General features: G+C 34.0%; 1 protein-coding gene across 1 annotated transcript in view; it reads left to right on the forward strand.

The window, feature by feature from the left end:
• Nucleotides 1-23,458, forward strand: part of LOC136041204 (lysosome membrane protein 2-like) — a 177,554-nt gene that overhangs the window by 20,312 nt on the left and 133,784 nt on the right. The window contains exon 2 of the mRNA XM_065725778.1: nt 7,070-7,320. Within this exon, the coding sequence (XP_065581850.1) occupies nt 7,152-7,320 (169 nt within the window). The 5' untranslated portion in view covers nt 7,070-7,151. The remainder of the gene's footprint in view (nt 1-7,069; nt 7,321-23,458) is intronic.

Below are 23,458 nucleotides of genomic sequence, written 5' to 3' on the forward strand. Positions count from 1 at the left end.
TGTAAAAAAAAACGGAAAATTTTTGGGAAAAAAGGAACAGCAAATGGGTGGGCCCTAGTTGCCCTCCAATTCTTTTGGTCATCTAAAAGGTCATCTAGAACTTTCAATTCCTGTTTGAATGAGCCCTCTCGCAATATTCTAAGACCGCTGGGTGAATACGATTACCCTTGGGAAGAAAAAAAATGAAAAAAAAAAAGATAATAAAAAAATAAACTCGCATCTGTGATCTTTCTTCTGGCAAAAAATACAAAATTCTTCGTTTTTGCAGATAGGAGCTTGAAACCTCTATAGTATGATTTTTTGATACGCTGAATCTGATAATGTGTTTTTCATTAAGATTCTATGACTTTTAGGGTACGTTTCTACCTTTTTTCGAAAATGAGGCAAACATTATCAGGCTCGTAACTTTTGATAGGTAAGATTAAACTTGATGAAACTTATATGTTTGAAGTCATCATAAAAATCCAATTTTTTGCATGTGTCTATTGGTATCAAATTTTTGTTTTTTAGAGTTTCGGTTATTATTGCGCTGGGTCACTCCTTACTTCAGTTCGTTACCAATAACTGTTTGAAAGAAGAGGGGCTTGTTCAAGACCTATTTAAAATAATTATCATATGAAAATAAGAGGAATGTAAAGACAGAGGAGGGAAAGAGTTAGATAGAGATGGGTAGAACATATTGAGAATATTCTAAACTGCGATAGAATTACAGGAAAAGCTATAGAAAAGAATTAGAAAGTTTGTTGCACTTTGAATATGAAGAAAGATTTATTTTGTGAGAAAGAATTAGTAACAGTGTTAAAAGGACTAAAAAATAAGTAGGCCCAAGGTACCACACGTACCACAAGGTACCACACGATTTTTCAAAAAGGGAAAGTGCCTAGCCATTTTACGAAAACTATAATTAAACCTCGGAAGAAAAAGGAGACAAGAGTGAGTGTGATAATTATAAAACCATTAGCATGTTTTCTCTAGGTACAAATTACTTAGTATGACGATGCTTTTGAGACATTGACATGCTGAAGGACGACTAAACATATTTTGTTTTTGCATGGTTAATAACTGAGAAGTGCCCTAATCAACATCAACAGAGAAACATCAACAGAGGTAAATCATGAAACAGCACAACTAAGCATCCTAAATCTTACGTTTCAAACAAAAAACTTCCAAAATACACTTGGGAACACCAGCAAAGCTAATAGAAAAAACCAAACCATGAAACAACACAACTAAGCATCCTAAATCTTACGTTTCAAACAAAAAACTTCCAAAATACACTTGGAAACACCAGCAAAGCAAATAGAAAAAAACCAAACCATGAAATAACACAACTAAGCATCCTAAATCTTACGTTTCAAACAGAAAACCTCCAAAATACACTTGGAAACACCAGCAAAGCTATTAGAAAAAACCAAACCATGAAACAACACAACTAAGCATCCTAAATCTTACGTTTCAAGCAAAAAAACTTCCAAAATACACTTGGAAACACCAGCAAAGCTAATAGAAAAAACCAAACCATGAAACAACACAACTAAGCATCCTAAATCTTACGTTTCGAACAAAAAACTTCCAAAATACACTTGGAAACACCAGCAAAGCTAATAGAAAAAACCAAACCACGAAACAACACAACTAAGCATCCTAAATCTTACGTTTCAAACAAAAAACTTCCAAAATACACTTGGAAACACCAGCAAAGCTAATAAAAAAAAAAAAAACCATGAAACAACATAACTAAGCATCCTAAATCTTACGTTTCAAACAAAAAACTTCCAAAATACACTTGGAAACACCAGCAAAGCAAATAGAAAAAAACCAAACCATGAAACAACACAACTAAGCATCCTAAATCTTACGTTTCAAACAAAAAACCTCCAAAATACACTTGGAAACACAGGCAAAGCTAATAGAAAAAAACAAACCATGAAACAACACAACTAAGCATCCTAAATCTTACGTTTCAAGCAAAAAACTTCCAAAATACACTTGGAAACACCAGCAAAGCTAATGGAAAAAACCAAACCATGAAACAACACAACTAAGCATCCTAAATCTTACGTTTCAAACAAAAAACTTCCAAAATACACTTGGAAACACCAGCAAAGCTAATAGAAAAACCAAACCATGAAACAACACAACTAAGCATCCTAAATCTTACGTTTCGAACAAAAAACATCCAAAATACACTTGGAAACACCAGCAAAGCTAATAGAAAAAACCAAACCATGAAACAACACAACTAAGCATCCTAAATCTTACGTTTCGAACAAAAAACTTCCAAAATACACTTGGAAACACCAGCAAAGCTAATAGAAAAAGCCAAACCACGAAACAACACAACTAATCATCCTAAATCTTACGTTTCAAACAAAAAACTTCCAAAATACACTTGGAAACACCAGCAAAGCTAATAAAAAAAACAAAACCATGAAACAACACAACTAAACATCATAAATCTTACGTTTCAAACAAAAACTTCCAAAATACACTTGGAAACACCAGCAAAGCTAATAGAAAAAACCAAACCATGAAACAACACAACTAAGCATCCTAAATCTTACGTTTCGAACAAAAAACTTCCAAAATACACTTGGAGACACCAGCAAAGCTAATAGAAAAAGCCAAACCACGAAACAACACAACTAAGCATCCTAAATCTTACGTTTCAAACAAAAAACTTCCAAAATACACTTGGAAACACCAGCAAAGCTAATAAAAAAAACAAAACCATGAAACAACATAACTAAGCATCCTAAATCTTACGTTTCAAACAAAAAACTTCCAAAATACACTTGGAAACACCGGCAAAGCAAATAGAAAAAAACCAAACCATGAAACAACACAACTAAGCATCCTAAATCTTACGTTTCAAACAAAAAACCTCCAAAATACACTTGGAAACACCAGCAAAGCTAATAGAAAAAAACAAACCATGAAACAACACAACTAAGCATCCTAAATCTTACGTTTCAAGCAAAAAACTTCCAAAATACACTTGGAAACACCAGCAAAGCTAATAGAAAAAACCAAACCATGAAACAACACAACTAAGCATCCTGAATCTTACGTTTCGAACAAAAAACTTCCAAAATACACTTGGAAACACCAGCAAAGCTAATAGAAAAAAACAAACCATGAAACAACACAACTAAGCATCCTAAATCTTACGTTTCGAACAAAAAACTTCCAAAATACACTTGGAAACACCAGCAAAGCTAATAGAAAAAGCCAAACCACGAAACAACACAACTAATCATCCTAAATCTTACGTTTCAAACAAAAAACTTCCAAAATACACTTGGAAACACCAGCAAAGCTAATAAAAAAAACAAAACCATGAAACAACATAAATAAGCATCCTAAATCTTACGTTTCAAACAAAAAACTTCCAAAATACACTTGGAAACACCAGCAAAGCAAATAGAAAAAAACCAAACCATGAAACAACACAACTAAGCATCCTAAATCTTACGTTTCAAACAAAAAACCTCCAAAATACACTTGGAAACACCAGCAAAGCTAATAGAAAAAAAAAAACCATGAAACAACACAACTAAGCATCATAAATCTTACGTTTCAAACAAAAAACTTCCAAAATACACTTGGAAACACCAGCAAAGCTAATAGAAAAAACCAAACCATGAAACAACACAACTAAGCATCCTAAATCTTACGTTTCGAACAAAAAACTTCCAAAATACACTTGGAAACACCAGCAAAGCTAATAGAAAAAACCAAACCATGAAACAACACAACTAAGCATCCTAAATCTTACGTTTCAAACAAAAAACTTCCAAAATACACTTGGAAACACCAGCAAAGCTAATAGAAAAAAACAAACCACGAAACAACACAACTAAGCATCCTAAATCTTACGTTTCGAACAAAAAACTTCCAAAATACACTTGGAAACACCAGCAAAGCAAATAGAAAAAAAACAAACCATGAAACAACACAACTAAGCATCCTAAATCTTACGTTTCAAACAAAAAACCTCCAAAATACACTTGGAAACACCAGCAAAGCTAATAGAAAAAACCAAACCATGAAACAACACAACTAAGCATCCTAAATCTTACGTTTCAAGCAAAAAACTTCCAAAATACACTTGGAAACACCAGCAAAGCTAATAGAAAAAACCAAACCATGAAACAACACAACTAAGCATCATAAATCTTACGTTTCAAACAAAAAACTTCCAAAATACACTTGGAAACACCAGCAAAGCTAATAGAAAAAACCAAACCATGAAACAACACAACTAAGCATCCTAAATCTTACGTTTCGAACAAAAAACTTCCAAAATACACTTGGAAACACCAGCAAAGCTAATAGAAAAAAACAAACCATGAAACAACACAACTAAGCATCCTAAATCTTACGTTTCGAACAAAAAACTTCCAAAATACACTTGGAAACACCAGCAAAGCTAATAGAAAAAAACAAACCATGAAACAACACAACTAAGCATCCTAAATCTTACGTTTTGAACAAAAAACTTCCAAAATACACTTGGAAACACCAGCAAAGCTAATAGAAAAAAACAAACCATGAAACAACACAACTAAGCATCATAAATCTTACGTTTCAAACAAAAAACTTCCAAAATACACTTGGAAACACCAGCAAAGCTAATAGAAAAAAACAAACCACGAAACAACACAACTAAGCATCCTAAATCTTACGTTTCAAACAAAAAACTTCCAAAATACACTTGGAAACACCAGCAAAGCTAATAGAAAAAACTAACCATGAAACAACACAACTAAACTTCCTAAATCTTACGTTACAAACAGAAACTTCAAAAATACACTTGGAAACACCAACAACACTAATACATACAATCTAAACAACGAAACAGCAATACTAAACAACTTCTTCTAAATTACCCTTTGAAACACTAACAAAGAGAAGCCAAACTATGAAACAACACGACTAAACATCCTAAATCTTACGTTACAAACAGAAACTTCCAAAATACACTTGGAAACACCAACAACACTAATACATACAATCTAAACAACGAAACAGCAATACTAAACAACTTCTTCTAAATTACCCTTTGAAACACTAACAAAGAGAAGCCAAACTATGAAACAACACAACTAAACATCCTAAGTCATATGTTTCAAACGAAAACTTCTAAATAAACTTGGAAACACTAAAACAGCTAACACAAACAAGCTAAATCATGAAACAGCACAACAAAACACCCTAAATCATACGTTTCAAACATAAAATATCCAAAATACACTTGTAAATACCAACTAAGCTAACACAAACAAGCTAAACCAGGAAACAGGACGACCAAACATATTTTGTTTTTGCATGGTTAATAATTGAGAAGTGCATTAAAAACGTCTTTGGTCCTCAGAGTAATATATTAGGATATAACCTTTGATTTTGTTGTTAGAAGAGCTTTAGCAAAGGTCTTTTTTCTTATAGGGTACACCAGACAAATATATTAAAGTAAATTTATGCTATGTACGAGAATAGTACTGCTGTGGTTTAGGAAATGAAGTTCCTAAACCACACAGGGTGATTCTAAACAACAGGGGTGATCGTATCGAACCAGTGGTCCTAGAATTTTGCAAGAGGGCTCATTTGAACGGAAATTAAAAGTTTGACTCTTTCTCGCAACTATACTTTATAAAACAATAAAACAAGAACTTCAGCGTAAAGAGCGGGGTGTTGAGGAGGGGACAGCCCCTTTCATATACGAAATAATTTCTGTTCAATTTAAGTTTTAATGTCGCTCCTTACTTTCAGTTAGAAAGAACTTTTAATTTAATACTCTATAATCTAAAACTACTCTGATAGCTATTCTTTTTTTAATTGCAGAATCTGGAGGCGTTAAATATCTCGGTGTTTGATGAACATTTTCACCAAAATCGTTATTTTTTAATAGCGTCCGTCCAATACTTCGCCATTGCTCGATAAAACTGAAGAAGTTCCAGTTTTATTTTTCTCTAGTAGGCTATTTTTTGTTGTTTGTAATTCCTTTACTCTTTTCAATTTTGACAGAGTTTTTTCATTACCTTTCAAAAAGTGATTGTCTCTATTCTTTGATACCTATCAAAAACCAGCGAGAGAACGTTGAAATATCGACGTTTTTTCTGCGTTAGTAAAAGTGTCATGTTCATAAGACTATTCCGCTTCATGAAATGTAATTAAACTAATAAAAAAGATTTTTCAACTAAAAATAATGATCAACTTTAAAACCTAAGGTAAACTAGAACTATCCTGTATGTAAGGGGGGGCAGCACCCTCCCGAATTTCTCACTCATTAAGCAAAAGTTTTTTAGTGCATTAAAATCCTTTTTTTCAAATTGAATGGCCCTTAAAGTGCTATTAAATAATTTGGACAGAAGTCTAGCTTTAGAGTAAGAGCAAATAGTTAAGTATTAGATGACCCCCTCCTCATATAAGGAATAATTTCCGTTCATTTTATGTTTCAAAGATTCTCCTTGCTTCCAGTTAAAAAACTAGTTTTTAAACCTAATTTCTGATTAAAGATAAAGTACTTTTAGGTGATGTTTTTTCTTTATGGTTTGGGAGGGGGAAGCTGGTTACGGTCTATAATTAGGCACCTAAAAAACTGGGTTCCTCTTTTTTAGACCAATGTTTACATTGAGTCTAAAAGTTCTCAAATATGTGAAATGGCTGCACAAAAAGTATTAGCGACGATCAAATTCGGAAAAATGGTAATTTATTCCCGAGAAATTTCCCCGATATTAGTATTAGTTTTAAAAAAGAGACCTTTTTAATTAAAATAGGTCTTTCAGGAAAACTTGAAAGAGTGGCCTGTAAAACACAAGTACCAAGTACCAAAAATTATTTTGGTTTGAAATGTTTCCACCCTGTGTATTTTCCTTATTACGCTATCCCATTTGGTGCTTACATCCAAACTAGCCTATAACCCCTCAACCATTACTACCTCAATAAACAAACAACCAGACTTCATGTCACCTTTTGCAAATAACAGTAGCGGAAATTACAAGGGCTTCAACAATGTATCAAATACCATTAAATCCTCCTTGTCTAATTAATTTTGATCATTTTTCAGAAAAACTTGTTGCTAAGAAATAAAAAGGAGTATTATTTCGGCATCGCACTGATAAAAGCCTGTCGTCCGCTCTCGCCTTGCAATGGGTCTCCATCGAGTAGTCTATGTTCCTGTTATTGTGCGTTATACATCTCTAGATGTGGAGTATTGGAAAATTCTTTCTATGGCCGAACGAAAAAAGATCAGATATGCGCAAGTCCGCCCCAGGGAATATGCCATTAGCACGGAGCTACTTGCAAGAGCCATGCTTGGTAAGAGCTCAGTTATATTATTACAGCCAATACATACTATAAAAGTGCGATTTACTTATTTTCAGGAACTAACTTTTTAAAACTGATTATTTTTATCATCGTGCAAGACGGACTTAAAGTGACAGTGAATTAATTAAAGGTCATACAACCTTCAAATCAAGTGCTTACGAATATAGACTTTGCTGCAATCCGGGGGGATAAGTAGGCTACATCCACCTAAACACGTAGGGTACGACTATATGGCGTGTCTAGAACCCTGAGCTATGAAAGAAAATTTGTAAATTTTTGATTCATTTATTGTTGACATAGCTAAGAAATACATACACCTCTAGAATCAATAACTTATTCCTGAATCCAAAGATAAAAATACTTTCCGTCGCAAATTTACACCCCCCCCCCAACCCTAATTGACAAATGTATACCCTGAACCGTAAATATGCAATGAGTTTTCAATCGTTTTAATATACCGTCACATCAATTTAATGCATGGATTCAGTCACATATACATTTGAGGGTATACATTTGATCATTGGGGGAGAGGGGGTAAGCACAGCTGTAACGGAAATGAACGTTATATTTGGATTCAGTTATGAAATTCTGATTTTTAAAAGTGTGCCTAATTCATAGCTATCTTTTTACCAGAAATCATCTTACCTGCCTTTCTTTTATTCACTGATTGACATGAATTTAAACAACAATTTTTGTAATTTTAGCATTAATATTTTTCATCTAGCCCATTAATTTTTACTGAAATTATTCAGACTTATGTTCGTTTTAGTCATTTTTTTTAAATCTTTTAAAATTAGGAAATCTTACAGTTAATACCTTTTCAATGATTTGGAAGACTATTGAGAAATTGTGATTTAAACTTAGCCTCTATACTCCATCTTAGTCACGGAGGCTTTTGATCCCTAACAAACAAACAAAAAAACATACCTCTTCCTTTGCCAGTAAACAATGAGACAGGGTGGCAGGCTAGGGTTCCATAGTACGAATGACTAAGAAAAGCCCTTGTAAATAACCTTCGAATTTATTTTTGCTACTTGTCAAGAAAATAATGCGAAGTCTTTCAGGTGATCATTTTGCCGGTACTCATTTCGTGACATTTGCAATTCTGAGATAATGCCGAGTGGGTCCATTTTCAAAAATCGTGTAAACCAGGTGGCGAAAATGTAACCCTAGGAGGCACGACGTATTGTGAGTGTGCTATTATGCGAGGTGTGGCAAAAAAATATTACTTGGAGATATACGCCTGATAGCTAAGAGTGGGTGACCCCTTAGTATTATCATAAGATTTTGCAAAACACGTTTTCCATACGACTAACCCAAGGATGACTAAAATCAAAGCTCTTGCATAACATACTACCTTCGCTATTTTTAGTCACCAACAAAAATATAATATCTTCCTCCACATTAAGAATTTGGGTTCATAATTTCTTGGCGTCATGAAAAAAAAAACAGTCTTTCGTCGCAACAACTCTTGGTTTACACAGAAACAACTGCTGGAATAGGGATTATTCTTGAACCGTATTAGTGGGCAATGTTATCACCAATGTTAAAGCAGGTCGTCCTTGCCTGGGTTGGGAGGATGTCATAAATAATGATTTAAAGGAAATGGGAACTTCCTGGGAGAGTGTAAAGAGGGAGGCTTTGAATAGATTAGGTTGGAGGAGGAGCATGCGTAGCTGTGTTGGCCTAAGACGGCTTGGTGCTCCAGTGAGTTATTAGAAGTAGTAGTTGTAGCAATTATCGCCGTTTTGCCCCCATACAATTGTCTCATCTATGAATGTTGCGGTTGCTTAGAAGTAATTGCAAATTTCCCGACAAAAGCAGCATTTTTCAAAATATTCTTTATAAATATTCCTTTACAAAGTAACTAAAAGCGCTTGAATTGGAATATACATTATACAAAACAAGGGAAAACAATGAGGAAATTTGTGAAGACAGTACATACAGCCAAAGCGGATATTTCGGCTATATATGCAACAGCCGTCATAATAGAAAACACAAAGGATAAAGGATAAAGATCCTCCTTAGCCTTTGCTCTGGTGGATCTGAAACTGAAATCGACGTCTCAGTTGCTGGGTCTTTTCTACAGTAGCGAGACAAATAGCAACCTAGTTGCCCAAAGTTTCTGCGTCAGGGATCGAACCCCAGGCCCTGTATTGCCAAACAGAGCATTAATCTACTGTGCCACAACAGGGTAATAGAGAACATACTTACCCCCCCCCCAGAAAAAAAAAAACATCGATAAAAGAAAATTTCAAACTAAAACCATAAAATAGATAAGCTTTGTCGCTAATATTCTTAGTTCCCTTTTTGACTTTCGCCCCTAAGACGCCACCTGCTTTTTTACGAACTATTTACCCAAAATTATTCCATCCATCCTTTACATTGTCAAATTTTAGACTCCAGTTTCATATCCGACCGTTCCTTGAAAGTTTCTCTTAAATTCTCCTCCCGGAGTCTATCAATATCATATCCTCCATGAAGATGGTTACCCTTCCTAAATTTCACCTTTACAATAATTATAGACACTATTATATGGTGATATTGACTTTTACCATCAATAACAACACTCCTATATAGGCTACCATGGTTTCTTGTATCAATCCTGCCAGTCTTTGATTTGCACTAGCACAATCAATAAGGTTGGCCGTCTTACCATCATATGGGCACCATGCTAGCTTGTAGACCACGTTATTACCAAATACTGTAATGGTTGTGACTAGATTGTTATACCTACAAAATTCCAGCAGGCTATAACTGTTGATATTTTCATTCCTGCACCAAATTTACCTGGCCTGGGATACCATCTATCCCTATTTCTACCAACCAACACTTCAAAATCTCCTAATAAAAATGCCATAAATCTACCTGGGATCCTGTGTATTTGTTCCTGTCCCTGTGAAATTCAGCTGAATCACTACTATCTCCATCAGTCGGTCCTACATGGACATGTACTGCTAGGACTGATACCTTGCACTCATTAATTGTAAAATGAGCAACCAGAATTCTATTTCTTATTTCTTCCCTTCCGAAGCAAGACTCAGCAGCTTCTTTATTCATCATGGACCCGATCCCTTGCCTATGAACCCCATCCTTCCTGCCCAAGTGAATAAATTCTATATTACCTAACTTCATTCTTCCTATCCCCTGGGATATAGTTTCTGAAACTCCTAATAAGTCAAGTTTAAAACGTCCAATTTCGTCAGTCAAAATGTCAATACGGTAGCTGTTTTTTAAAAAATTGCAAATATATCATATTTAAAGGGGGCAGCAAGAAACCAACGCTCCCTACATTCATTTCTGACCATATAGATTACTCATACGATTGGTCCTATAATTCCTTATTCTGCAGGTGGATGGGGTCCTTTGTGTTTTAATTGGACAAAACCTCAGCAGGCTATACCTAAAATAGACGTTCATTCGGTATGCCAATTTCACTTTTTTCTTTTTTGATGAAAATCTTTAAATAAGCATTTCCAATCTGGCTACTGAATCCTCCCGTTAAAGTTGGTGCCTAGGATTCCCAGTTATACTGCCATAGTACTATTATTGAATACAGATTGATTAAAGATCGAGAACATATGCTCTTTTGATTATGATTGTGAACTTTTTATATAATTGTTTTATATATGGTTATAAAATTCTACGGTGATTTATTTCCTTGTTTGGTGGAAGGCGGTGAAAAAGAAAATAGTGACGGATTTTTTTTTTATTCGAAATAAGTGAAGTTTGGGAATTGTATTGTTATTTAATTTAAAATAATTGATTTATTATTTCTCATTTATAGCTAATCAATCATTGATTTTATTACTTTATTACTCAGATGTATGAATTCTTTTTACATCCGAACGTTGCATAAAATATTATCTTTGTCAAAAAAAAGTCCATATCCATAAATACTGAGGTAAAAGAGTTAATGATTTTTCATAGCACTTTATTAAATGTATTTAGCATACATATAACTACGGGACGCAACTTCTGACGTGGATACGCATTTATAATTTTTTTTATTGTTATTTATCAAACCAAAAATTTTTTTTTTCGTCGCCATTCTTTAATTTTTTGGGTTAAACTTAATGCCCGTAGTCACGAAATTCCACTGTTTGAAGGTTCGAATATGGCTGGCCGTAATTTTCACCTGTATTTAAGTTGTGACTTCCACGTGATTTTCTATATTCAATGCTCTACTACAGCACCTGAGTAAAAAAAAAAAAATACTTCATGGTCAAATAGCTCTTTTAAACCAAATTTCTATTTTTTTCTTCGGCTTTAATTTATCCTACTGGGCATGTCACGACTACAGGTTTTGATACCTGTTTTACCAGTTGCCAATTGCCGTAGCCGAACCCAAAAAGCTTAGAAGCAGACCCTCTATAAAATCCTGCCGTGTGTTTTAAGCAACATATAACCTTTACAGGTGTATTTTGAATATAGTACAATCTAATATAAGGTTATATGTAATCCATAGTCTCAAAGAAAAATTAGAAAGACATATGGAGCACTTGCCCGAGTCAGAGGTAGTTCAACCGAAGTACACTAGGCCACCTTTATAACGCTTTCTTTGGCCTAAATATTTTCTTTTTGGCCCCTATGTGGTCTTTCTTCTCCATGGAGAAAAAAGTTCCATTAATCTGGTGTATTTTAAATTTGCAGAGCTTACGATTACGATTGGGGTATAGGAACAGCAGAATGTCATTAGTATTTAGTATATTTATTATAATTTGTAAAATGGAAGGTGTTCATAACGTTTCCTTCGTAGGAATAATAAAATTCTTAACTTTCCAATGGTATCGTTAATTAGCTAGGTCCATTACTTGTCATGTCCTTCTAATAAATATATTCTGTATTATGTTAAATTGTTTGTATTTCTTACTCTTTTTATGATTATGTTTGTTACAATTTTTCTTTCTTTATTTCTCGCATTTTATTAGTTTTTTTTTCCAGTCTGTCTTGTTTTGTTTGTTTTTTTTTCCTTTGTTTCGCTCCCATTTACTCCTCTTTTCAGAATTTTTATAATATTTGTTATAGGTTTTAAATAAATTGTTATTATTAATATATATATACTAGCTGTTGGGGTGGCGCTTCGCGCCACCCCAACACCTAGTTGGTGGGGGCGCTTTGCGCCCCCCCAAGCTCCCCCGCGCGCGTAAGTCGTTACGCGCCATATTAGTTACGCGCCATTGTAGTTGTCTCCCTATGTCCAACCTGTGAATATAGATATATATATATATATATATATATATATATATATATATATATATATATATATGTTTTTAACTACGTAAAACTTGCGAATATACAACATTCTTTGCTGTCCAATTGTCTGTGCATATAAATAGATTGTCAGGTTTACCGACTCTTGAACATGCAACATATAATGGTCCATGGGAAAACAATCCGTATTCAGATCTATACCTCATGATTCTAATGATTGCTCTTGAGCTTTGTTGATGGTGATTGCTAATCGACGATTCCCTGTGTCGCCGTCGTCATTTATATATCCCCCTGTGCCCCCCGGCGTCCCCGTTGTATTTGTGTCCCTGTGTCCCCGGTGTCCCGGTCATCATTTGTGTCCCGGTGTCCCGGTCTGTATATACATTCGTTTTTGAATTGGTCTTTTTTTTAGGTTTTAGTTTTTTACCTTTTTTTTAGTTTTTTTAGTTATACCTCATGATTCTAATGATTGCCTTTGAGCTTTGTTGATGGTGATTGCTAATCGAACATTCCCTGTGTCCCCGTCGTCATTTATATATCCCCCTGTGCCCCCCGGCGTCCCCGTTGTAGTTGTGTCCCTGTGTCCTGGTCGTCATTTATATTCCCTGTGTCCCGGTCGTCATTTGTATCCCGGTGTCCCGGTTTGTATAGGCTATACATTCGTTTTTGAAATGGTATATGATGAAATAAATTTTTGTATTTTTCCCCTTTTTTTCTTTTTATTTTTTTTTTGGTTTTTACTTTTTTTTAGTTTTTTTAGTTTTTTTTCTTTTTTCTTTTTATTTTTTTTTATTTTTATTTTTTAGTTTTGTTTTTCTCCTTTATTTTTCATTTTTTTTTCCTTTTTTTATTTTTTTTCTTTTTTAGTTTTTTTAGTTTTTTTATTAGTTTTTAGTTTTTTTTCTTTTTAGTTTTTTTGTAGTTTTTACCTTTTTTTAGTTTTTTTTAGCTTTTTTTTACTTATGTCCTGGTCGTCATTTATACTCCCTGTGTCCCGGTCGTCATTTGTGTCCCGGTGCTTTGTTGATGGTGATTGCTAATCGAACATTCCTTGTGTCCCGGTCGCTTTCTCTTTGAGTGTCCCGCGTCATTTATATTCTCTATGTGCCGGTGTCCCGGTCGTCATTTGTGTCCCGATCTGTAATTTCGTCAGTCGAAAACATGACGTCAGTCAACACAGAAACATGACGTCACCTGATCCACAGACAGACAACTTATTTTTATATATATATATAGTATGTGTATTACAGGCTATATAATATAAATAAAATAGGCATATTCATAATATAATGTAGGGTTGTTTTGACCTGATCATTTGCAATCTGTTGCATCTGCGCTTTAAAGTTGGAATTTGGAGCGAAAAGATGTGGTTGAAGCCAGATTTTCATGAATGGGTCTCAAATTGACGTGGTTATACATTATAAATTAAAAAAGATAAGATGAAATTTCAAATGAAATTGAAATAAAATATAAATAATCATACAATAGACAGACGCGAATTGAAAAAGGAATAAAATAAGCAAATGTTTTACCCAATTTTGACCAAAATCCAATTCGTAAGTGTTAAAATGTTTCAAATTCAAATACAGTCTGCTATCACTTGATGAATGTCACTGTCACTTGTCACTGATGAAAACATCAGTGACATCTGATGATGTCACTGATGAAAACATTGTCAGTGATGTCACTTATCATTGTCACTTGATGAAAACAGAGAAAAATAGTATGGCTGGAAGCACACTGTAAAAAATTAATTTAACTTTTCATTAATAAAAAATTAATTAAAATTAATATTTTTCCCAGGGATCCTGTCAGCAGAAAGCATGGAAATGGCTTACATGTATTTTTTTGTTTATTTTTAAACCCTTTTATGGAAGAATACCTATTTACACACACGGTTGGGAATAAATAAGATGACAGGATAGGAAATATATACATTGAGAATTCCAACTTCAGATTAATACAGTGCCCCTAAGATTTTCTACAGTAACCTACATCTTCCATGCGTGAAAAGTATACTAGCAGTCCCTCTATATAATCCCACTTTGTGTATCCCCGCTCATACAAAAAAAGCGGAATAATGGAAAAAAGAAACGAAAAAACGAGAACACTTCCACACCAGAGAAGAAAAACAAACACCGACTTCTTAATTCCAACCCGTAGATAAGGTGCAAAGACACAAAGTCGCACAATGATTCAGTTGCCATTTTCTCTGTATCTATTTAAGAGGATGATATAATGTCAATCGGGTTCACTGTATTTTGGGATCTTAGAACGAACGCGTTTCTTTGATGAAGCGGTTCAAATTTTTGCAGTAAACAAACTCGTGTTTTAGCTTCTCAGTTTGAGTGAACCAATTCCATATTATATATATATATATATATATATATATATATATATATATATATATATATATATATATATATATATATATATATATATATCGGCAGCAAAAACAGCAGGCGATGGAGAGCAACTGGTGCCAATAGCTTTGCAAGAATCTTCGTGTTCATTCTAAACTTTAAAGAGGACAAGTTTACAGTAATTTAACGAATGCTTTGATAATTTTCCGAATTTTCAGTAAATGTGAACTTCCAGTATCTTGTCCGTAAGTTATTACCAGATACTTCATAGATTTTTCGGGGTAGTTTTTCTTCGTTCGACCTCTACATACAAATTTTAACTGCTTTGCTGGTGACTTGCCTAAGGAGTAAATTCCAAAAACTCAGTCTTTAAGTGTGTTAACTCATATTATTCCCTTGTAAGGATAAATGTAAGGATAAAGTTTTTTTGCTTTAACATTTTTATGTTCCAATATTCCCTTGTAAAGAAGCAACGTTGCAACTTAATATTAGTAAGTCGTCCGTATACAAAAGCGGATCAAGGTCGCAAAGATTGATGCTAAATCCTCCAACAATATTTGATGGGAAGTGAAATAATTTTTACATCGAAGTAAAAAGTGAGTAACGAGCAATTTTTTTTTTTGCAATCTATTGGTTCATTCCTGGACTTGACCATTTTACCCCTAGACTGCTGATTTATAGTTGACCTATATTCATATTAAATAAAAAAAACAAGTTTTTTTAACTGAAAGTAAGGAGCGACAGTAAAACTTAAAACGAACAGAAATTACTTCGTATATAAAAAGAGGCTGCTTCCTCATCAACGCCTCGCTCTTTACGCTAAAGTTTGACTCTTTCTCTCAATTCTTCTTTTTAAAACAGTAAAAAACTTTAGCGTAAAGAGCGGGGTGTTGATGAGGAAGCAGCCTCTTTTTATATACGAAGTAATTTCTGTTCGTTTTATGTTTTACTGTCGCTCCTTACTTTCAGTTAAAAAAAACTTGTTTTTTTTATTTAATTTCTGAACGTTTTTGAATCAATGCATGTTTTGATTTTGGCTCTCCGCAGAGGAATAATCAAAACGAAATTTGCATATTTTTTTTTTTTTTTTGGCTCAATGGCTTTCTCATAATTTTGATCGAATGATTTTGAGAAAAAAAGAGCGGGGGACGAAGCCTAGTTGCCCCCCGATTTTTTGGTTAATTAAAAAGGCAACTAGAACTTTTAATTTTTTACGAATCTTTTTATTGGCAAAAGATTTACGTAACTTATAAATTAGCTTACGTAAAGAACTTTTGTATTCTCATGTTTTTATTACATATATGAGGGGATTCACCCCATCGTCAGTACCTCGTTCTTTACACTAAAGCTTAAATTTTATCCCAATTCATTAAGAATGACCCCCTGAATCACAAAAGCCGTAGAATAAGTAGTTGAAATTACTGAAAATACTTTAGCGTAAAGAGCGAGGTATTAGAAGGAGGTGAGCCCCCCATATGGGTAATAATTTCTGTTTGTTTTAAGTTTTATTGCTGTTCCTTACTTCCAGCTGAAAAAGCTTTTTCCCTTTTATTTTTTAATTGTTTTTTTTTTAAATAATGCCAGTAAATCCTGCTCTCCCTTCATGGAAATTTTTTTCTCCCATTACAAATTCTCGAAGGAAAGTTCCCTCAGCATATCCCCCTCTTCTCAACCCCTCCCCCAAACCAAGAAAATCCTCCTGAAAACGCCTGTATACTTCCCAATAACCATTACTATATGTAAGCACAGGTCAAAGTTTGTAACTTGTTGCCCCTCCCACGGGGACTGTGGGGGAGTAAGTCGTCCCCAAAGACATAGTTATAAGGTTTTTCGACTACGCTGAATAAAATGGCTATCTCAGAATTTTGATCCGTTGACTTTGGGAAAATAATTAGCGTGGGAGGGGGCCTAGGTGCCCTCCAATTTTTTTGGTCACTTAAAAAGGGCACTAGAACTTTTCATTTCCGTTAGAATGAGCCCTCTTGCAACATTCTAGGACAACTGGGTCGATACGATCACCCCTGGGAAAAAGAAAAAAAAACAAACAAAAAAACAAAAAAACAAATAAACACGCATCCGTGATCTGCCTTCTGGCAAAAAATGCAAAATTCCACATTTTTGTAGATAGGAGCTCGAAACTTCTACAGTAGGGTTCTCTGATACGCTGAATCTGATGGTGTGATTTTCGTTAAGATTCTATGACTTTTAGGGGGCGTTTCCCCCTATTTTCTAAAATAACGCAAATTTTCTCAGGCTCGTAACTTTTGATGAGTAAGACTAAACTTGATGAAATCTATATATTTAAAACCAGCATTAAAATGCGATTCTTTTGATGTAGCTATTGGTATCAAAATTCCATTTTTTAGAGTTTTGGTTACTATTGAGCCGGGTCGCTCCTTACTACAGTTCGTTACCGCGAGCTGTTTGATAGTTTTCTGTTCTGAAGAAGCTGATTATAAATAAATTTTTTTCAAGAAACTGATCATAATCTAATCAATTAATGTAAAATTCTGGACGGTTCTATTGCGTAAAATACCACTTATATAATACTGCCGTACAACAGAAATATTTCTAAAATTATTAAATAGTTAAAAATATATTTATTAATGAATCTGGCAAACTTAGCAATCATTCGATTATATAATGCTAAACTCACATTTTATTTGCTTTCCAATCCATATATATTGATTGAAACGATGGCTCTATTTAATTTGTTTCTTGTATTTGCATTCTGTTTAATTGTATCCGGTACTCTCCCCCATCCTCCGCCCCTTTCGCCTATATTTAGCCCCAGTCATCATTTAAAATTTCAAGGATTGTGTTGGTTTTGTTGTAAATTCTTTTTATATCTATTTCTCATCAGCAGTTGGTTCATCATGCCAGTTCGAAAAAAAAAGAAGCACGGTTTCCAATATAGCATAGGGCTGCATCCGAGCATTAGGCAATGGGCTGCGATGTAATTAAACTCAAATTGAATATGAAGATCAATTAAATAGAATTTTACCATTTAAAACAAAGTAAGAATTTTGTTGTAATTGCAGCTAGTTTAGAAGTAAATTTTGCCCCGCTAAACTGATTCTACGATATTTTTATTATAATGTTTTTAATTTGCCCTCATGCATAGAAAAGAAATTTGCTTTAACACATGCTGGAAAAAAATTATTGTATAATCATATGATTTTAATATTGTATAATAATGAATTTATATAATTACTACCTAACTGTACATCATATTATCATAATATGATATAATATTCTTTTATCATAGCTGTATATATATATATATATATATATATATATATATATATATATATATATATATATATATATATATATATATTTTATAACTCTATTATATAATTTATATTTATATAATTAATTTATCATGACTCATCCTATGAAATTGCTATTATAATGCATTTAATCAACCTTCATGCTTGGAAAAGAAATTTGCCTTACTGCATACCGAAAATTTTTTTTTTATGTTCATCGCTTCAAACATGGCTCAGAAACTTTCTGTATAAAAAGAAAAGAGGGAAGGGAAAGAGCGGATACTCTGTTTATTTCTTAATCTTCAAAGATAAATTAAACAGTAACACGATAATGCAATGAAATGAAAGGCTAATCGCAATTTATCTAATATCCAAATATTGGTCAGCTAGATTCTTGGAAATGTTCCCTGTATTTGTTTCAGTTTGCGTTAACATATAATTATGCTTATCAGCATTAACTTTGCCTATTGCAACAGCTTAGTCGTAAACATACATATAAACAAATGAACGAAAATGACGGTGAAATAAGAGTTCTTTTTTTGCCATTAGTTAATGGTAAAATGTCATTAAATATGTCAATGCTACTTAAGAGTCCCCTGCAGCATTATACGCAGTTTTTTTCTTGGGGGGGGGGGGGGCAAAACGCAAGAAAACCGAAAACGCAGCGTAGACCCTGCCCCAGGGCTATCACTACTTGAATTTGCCGGGGCAGTCTATGTCCCTTGCGTGTTTATGAGGTGCTCCCGAAGAACCTATTGATCATGCACTTGGTGCTTGATATCTATTAAAAACGCACATATCCACAGGGGCGAGGATAATATTTCGGCGAAAATTTTAGGTTTCTAGCTCTTTCCATTGTCTATTTATTGAGCTTATCTGAGCTCATTTATATCTGAGCTCGCTTATCTGAGCTTATTGAGCATTATTTATATGAGCTCATTATTTAATGAGCTTTAATGAGCTTATCTGGGTCACCATTGTTCACTGGATTATCGCCCAATCTTTACACAAGTGTCTATCGAGGGTCAACGTAACCTCATAATAATTAAATTTAATAATTATTGAATATAAATAATTAAGCATAATAATTAAATCTAAAAAACAAGTTTTTTTTTAACTGCAAGTAAGGAGAGACATTAAAACTTTAAACGAACTTCAATCATTCCGTATATGAAGTGGGTTGTCCCCTCCTCAACGCCCCGCTCCTTGCGCTAAAGTTTGACTCTTTCTCACAACTCTACTTTTTGAAACAATAAAAAACTTTAGAATAAAGAGCGAGGCGTTTATGAGGGAACAACCCTTTCATATACGGAATGATTTCTGTTCTTTCTAAGTTTTAATGTCGCTCCTTACTTGCAGTTAAAAAAAACTTGTTTTTTTTTTTAATTTAATTTCTGAGCGTTTTGATTTCGGCTCACCGCACATGAATAATTAAAATGAAATGTGCACATCATTTTTATCGGCTAAATGGCTTTCACATAGTTTTGATCGGACGATTTTGATTAAAAAAAAGGGGTTGGGAAAGGAGGCCTAGTTGCCCTCCAATTTTTGGTTGCTTAAAACTTTTTATTTTTTACGAACGTTTTTATTAGTAAATAAATATGCGTAACATATGAATTAACTTACGTAACGAACTTCTATATTTTCATATTTTTATTACGTATATGAGGGGTTCGCCCCCTGGTCAATACCTCACTCTTTACACTAAAGCTTGAATATTGTCCTAATTCTTTAAGAATGACCAATTTCTGTTCGTTTTAAGCTTTAATGCTGCTCCTTACTTCCAGTTGAAAAAACTTTTTATTTATTTTCTCATTGTTTTTTTAAATAATGCTAGAAAATCATATGCTCCCTTCATAGAAATTCTTTTTCCTCATGATGAATTCCTCCATGGAAAGATCCTCCCACGTAACCCCCTCCCCAACCCCCTCCTCCTCAACGCGAAGAAGTCCCCCTGAAAATGTCTGTACACTTCCAAATAACGAAGGTTTGTCGACTATGCTGAAAAAATGGATATCTCAAAATTTTGACCCGGTGACTTTATGAAAAATGAGCGCAAGAGTGTGCCTTGGTGCCCTCCAATTTTTCCGGTCGCTTAAAAAGAGCATTAGAACGTTTCATTTCCATTAGAAAATCAATATTCGATTTAAAAAATAAGTTATTTTAACTGAAAGCAAGGAGCAACGTTAAAAGCCAAAACGAACAGAAATTATTCCGTAAATGAAGACTTGCCCCCTCCTCAATACCTCACTGTAAGCTAAAGTTTGACTGTTTGTCCCAATTTTTAAGAATGGCTACTGAACCATAGGGACCATTTAATTAAAATAGGAATCTTTTTGATAGTGCTAACAGTCATTGGGTAAAGAGCAAGATATCAGTGGGAGGGCAACCCTTATATACGGAATAATTTCTGTTCGTGTTGAGTTTTAATGTTCCTTAGTTGTTTTTTGGTTTTGAGTTTTGAGATTGCCATTTGTTCGAAAAATGGAGTAGAACTTTCAACTATGCTGCATTAGATGGCTATATTAAAAAAATTTCGGATGTCCTTAGGGAGAAAATAGACTTGGGAGGGGACTAGGCGCCCTCCAATCCTTTTGGTCACTAAAACAGGGCACTAAAATTTTTGTTTTCCGTTCAACTCTGAAAAAAAACGACAAAAAAACATAAAAATCAAAAATACAAAATTCCTCGTTTTTGTAGATAGGAGCTGGAAACCTTCAAATTAGAGTTCGCTGACATGCTGAATTTGATGGCGTTATTTTTATTTGCATTGCTTTTTTTCTGGTGGCCCCATTTTTTGAAAGTCAGGCTAATTTTCCCAGGCTGGTATCTTTTGATGGGTAAAATTAAATTCAACAAACTCTATATACTTGGAATCAACTTAAAAAACCAGTTCTTTCAACTTATATATTGTTATCAAAATTCCGTTTTTTAGAGTTTTGATTACTATTCGGCTGATTCGCTCAAAGTGCAAATTATTTTCTGGGTTTTCGAAGACATGGGGATAAAGTCTTATAATGAAGCAAACTTAAACGGAGCCTGATTAACGACTAATAAGTTTATCTTTTATTTATTTTTTTTGCAAAAAAGATAAGCTATTCCATAACACGTCTCAGAACTCTTTTTTTAAATACGTGTTTCTAATGGCGGAGAAATAATTATTTTGCTTATTTTCTTTTGGTTTGGAAAACACCACGGCATTTATCATACATACTCCAGAATTAGAATAATATCTTTCAACCTCTGTACTTGCATGGAATGTTAATGATTGGGGGCAAATTAATCCCTACAGCTTAAGTTTGCGGCACTGTTAAAAATGAACCTAAATTAAGAAACGCATTTTTCAAACGAAATCAAAAAGCGACATTAAAACCTAAGACGACGAAAATTAATCCGTGTTTTTTTTTGGGATTCTTGGCGTTTACTCCCCAAAAAATACCCCGTAGAAAATTATCCTTCTCTCGGAAAATGCCCCCTTCCCCATGGAAAATACCCCCGAGGAAAATTCCCCTGGCGTTTATTCCTCTCGGAGTTTACCCCCCTGGCATGTGTCCCCCCTTCTCCGTCGAAAATAAGACTTTTCAGATTTGAGATTTTCATTTGAGTTTTTTTTCGCAGGGGGAAGGAATTTTGGTCTTGTGTATTATACGCCACTAACTCAAGTTTACATTGTGTAAAACTCAAAACAAACCGGTTTCTTCAGTCGTTTCTCTCAGCTTAGCGTGAGACAAAACAAAGACAAGTGGTAATAGATGGGAAACAGATAATTTTGGTTATATATTTGCAAATAAGGGGGAGGGAATAATTGAACAGTTTCAAGTCAGAAAACAATTCTTACTTCATAGTATGCAGAACAATTGTACCTAGCACATTTTCATGCAGACCCGCTATATCTTAAGGTATAGGAAACGCCTGGAGGTGAAACACCCGGGGAATTTGTCAGTGGGGGGGGGTATTTTCCTCGGGGTGTGTATTTTATGGGGAGTATTTTCTGTTGGAGGGGGGGGGGGTTAACTCCTGCCGCCGTTTTTTTTCACAGTCTCCCTTACGCGATCTGCATTTTTTTTTTTTTTTTGATAGTTACAATGCGATTTCGTATGACATAACTATAGTATTAGTTAAGATTAACAGCACTTTTAAATTGGATTTCAATTTTTCTACTTAAGAAATACGATGTTGGATTGTAGCTGAAATTTAGGACAAAATTAGAATATCCAAAATTTTCGAACAGCAATAGTTCTTTATAATAAATGTTTAACAAAATGTTGCAATACAATTTTTGGTGAATGGGCAGATGGATTGTTATTTTTGGGGATAAAATGACCCCTCACAACCCTTGGAGAAAGGTCTGTAAGTCATGAAGTTTGTCCATTGTTTACGTGTGGGAAGTATACAGACACTTTTCCGAGGGGCGGGAGTGAATTTTCATCTATGGGGATTTTCCACAAGGAGAATTCTTCGTCGAAGGGAAGTTTCTAGGGGAAGAACTTTCCGGAAGAAATTTTATACTGAGGGGAATTCACTAGAATTACTATAGGAAACTATTTTTATTTGTCTTACCGACTCAACTTTAGATGTGGAGATGTTAAGGAGAATTGTCCAAGGAAGTTTTACTGGGTTGGAATTGTATAGTGTCTTTCTGTACGAGGGGGGGATATTCCTCATAGGATATATTTTCCATAGTTAGTTTCTGCAGGAGCAACTTTCAACTAGGGTGGGCGGGATGTTTTTTTGCTGGAAAACTTCCACGAAGGCGGGGATTACCAGCATTATTATTTTTTTTTAATCAGAAATTAAAGTCTGTTTTAAATGTAGTTTAAACAGTCGTAGTTTAATAAGTTTTTCACCCGAGATCGTCCACAAGAAATTTTTTGGGTGAAATTTTCAGCTTGAATGTAATTGTCTGGGGGAATTGGTATTTTTTTTTAATTTAGAAAACTTTTCAACAAAACAAGTTTGTTAAAGAATAGTAAAGAGCTAGTTTAAGCCAAAAATGAGTAGAAATAAATTTAAATAATTTTCTAAGCGTAAAACTACACAAATCACCATTAAAAAATAAATTAAACCTAAAACTAACAGAAATTGTAATAAATAACCGAGTAAAACTGAGACCAAGCGAAAATTAACATGAGTAGGGCTGACAACACCCACACCTTAAGACCAGAACATAATCTGCACTTAACTAGAAACAAAATACATTTAAATGTTTTCACTTTTTTAACTTATAATAAATAAAGAAGTATTAAGACTTTAAGGACTAAATAGAAGAATATGCATATT

Source organism: Artemia franciscana, unplaced genomic scaffold (assembly GCF_032884065.1).
Source record: "Artemia franciscana unplaced genomic scaffold, ASM3288406v1 PGA_scaffold_1179, whole genome shotgun sequence".
In the NCBI taxonomy this organism is placed as follows: domain Eukaryota; kingdom Metazoa; phylum Arthropoda; class Branchiopoda; order Anostraca; family Artemiidae; genus Artemia; species Artemia franciscana.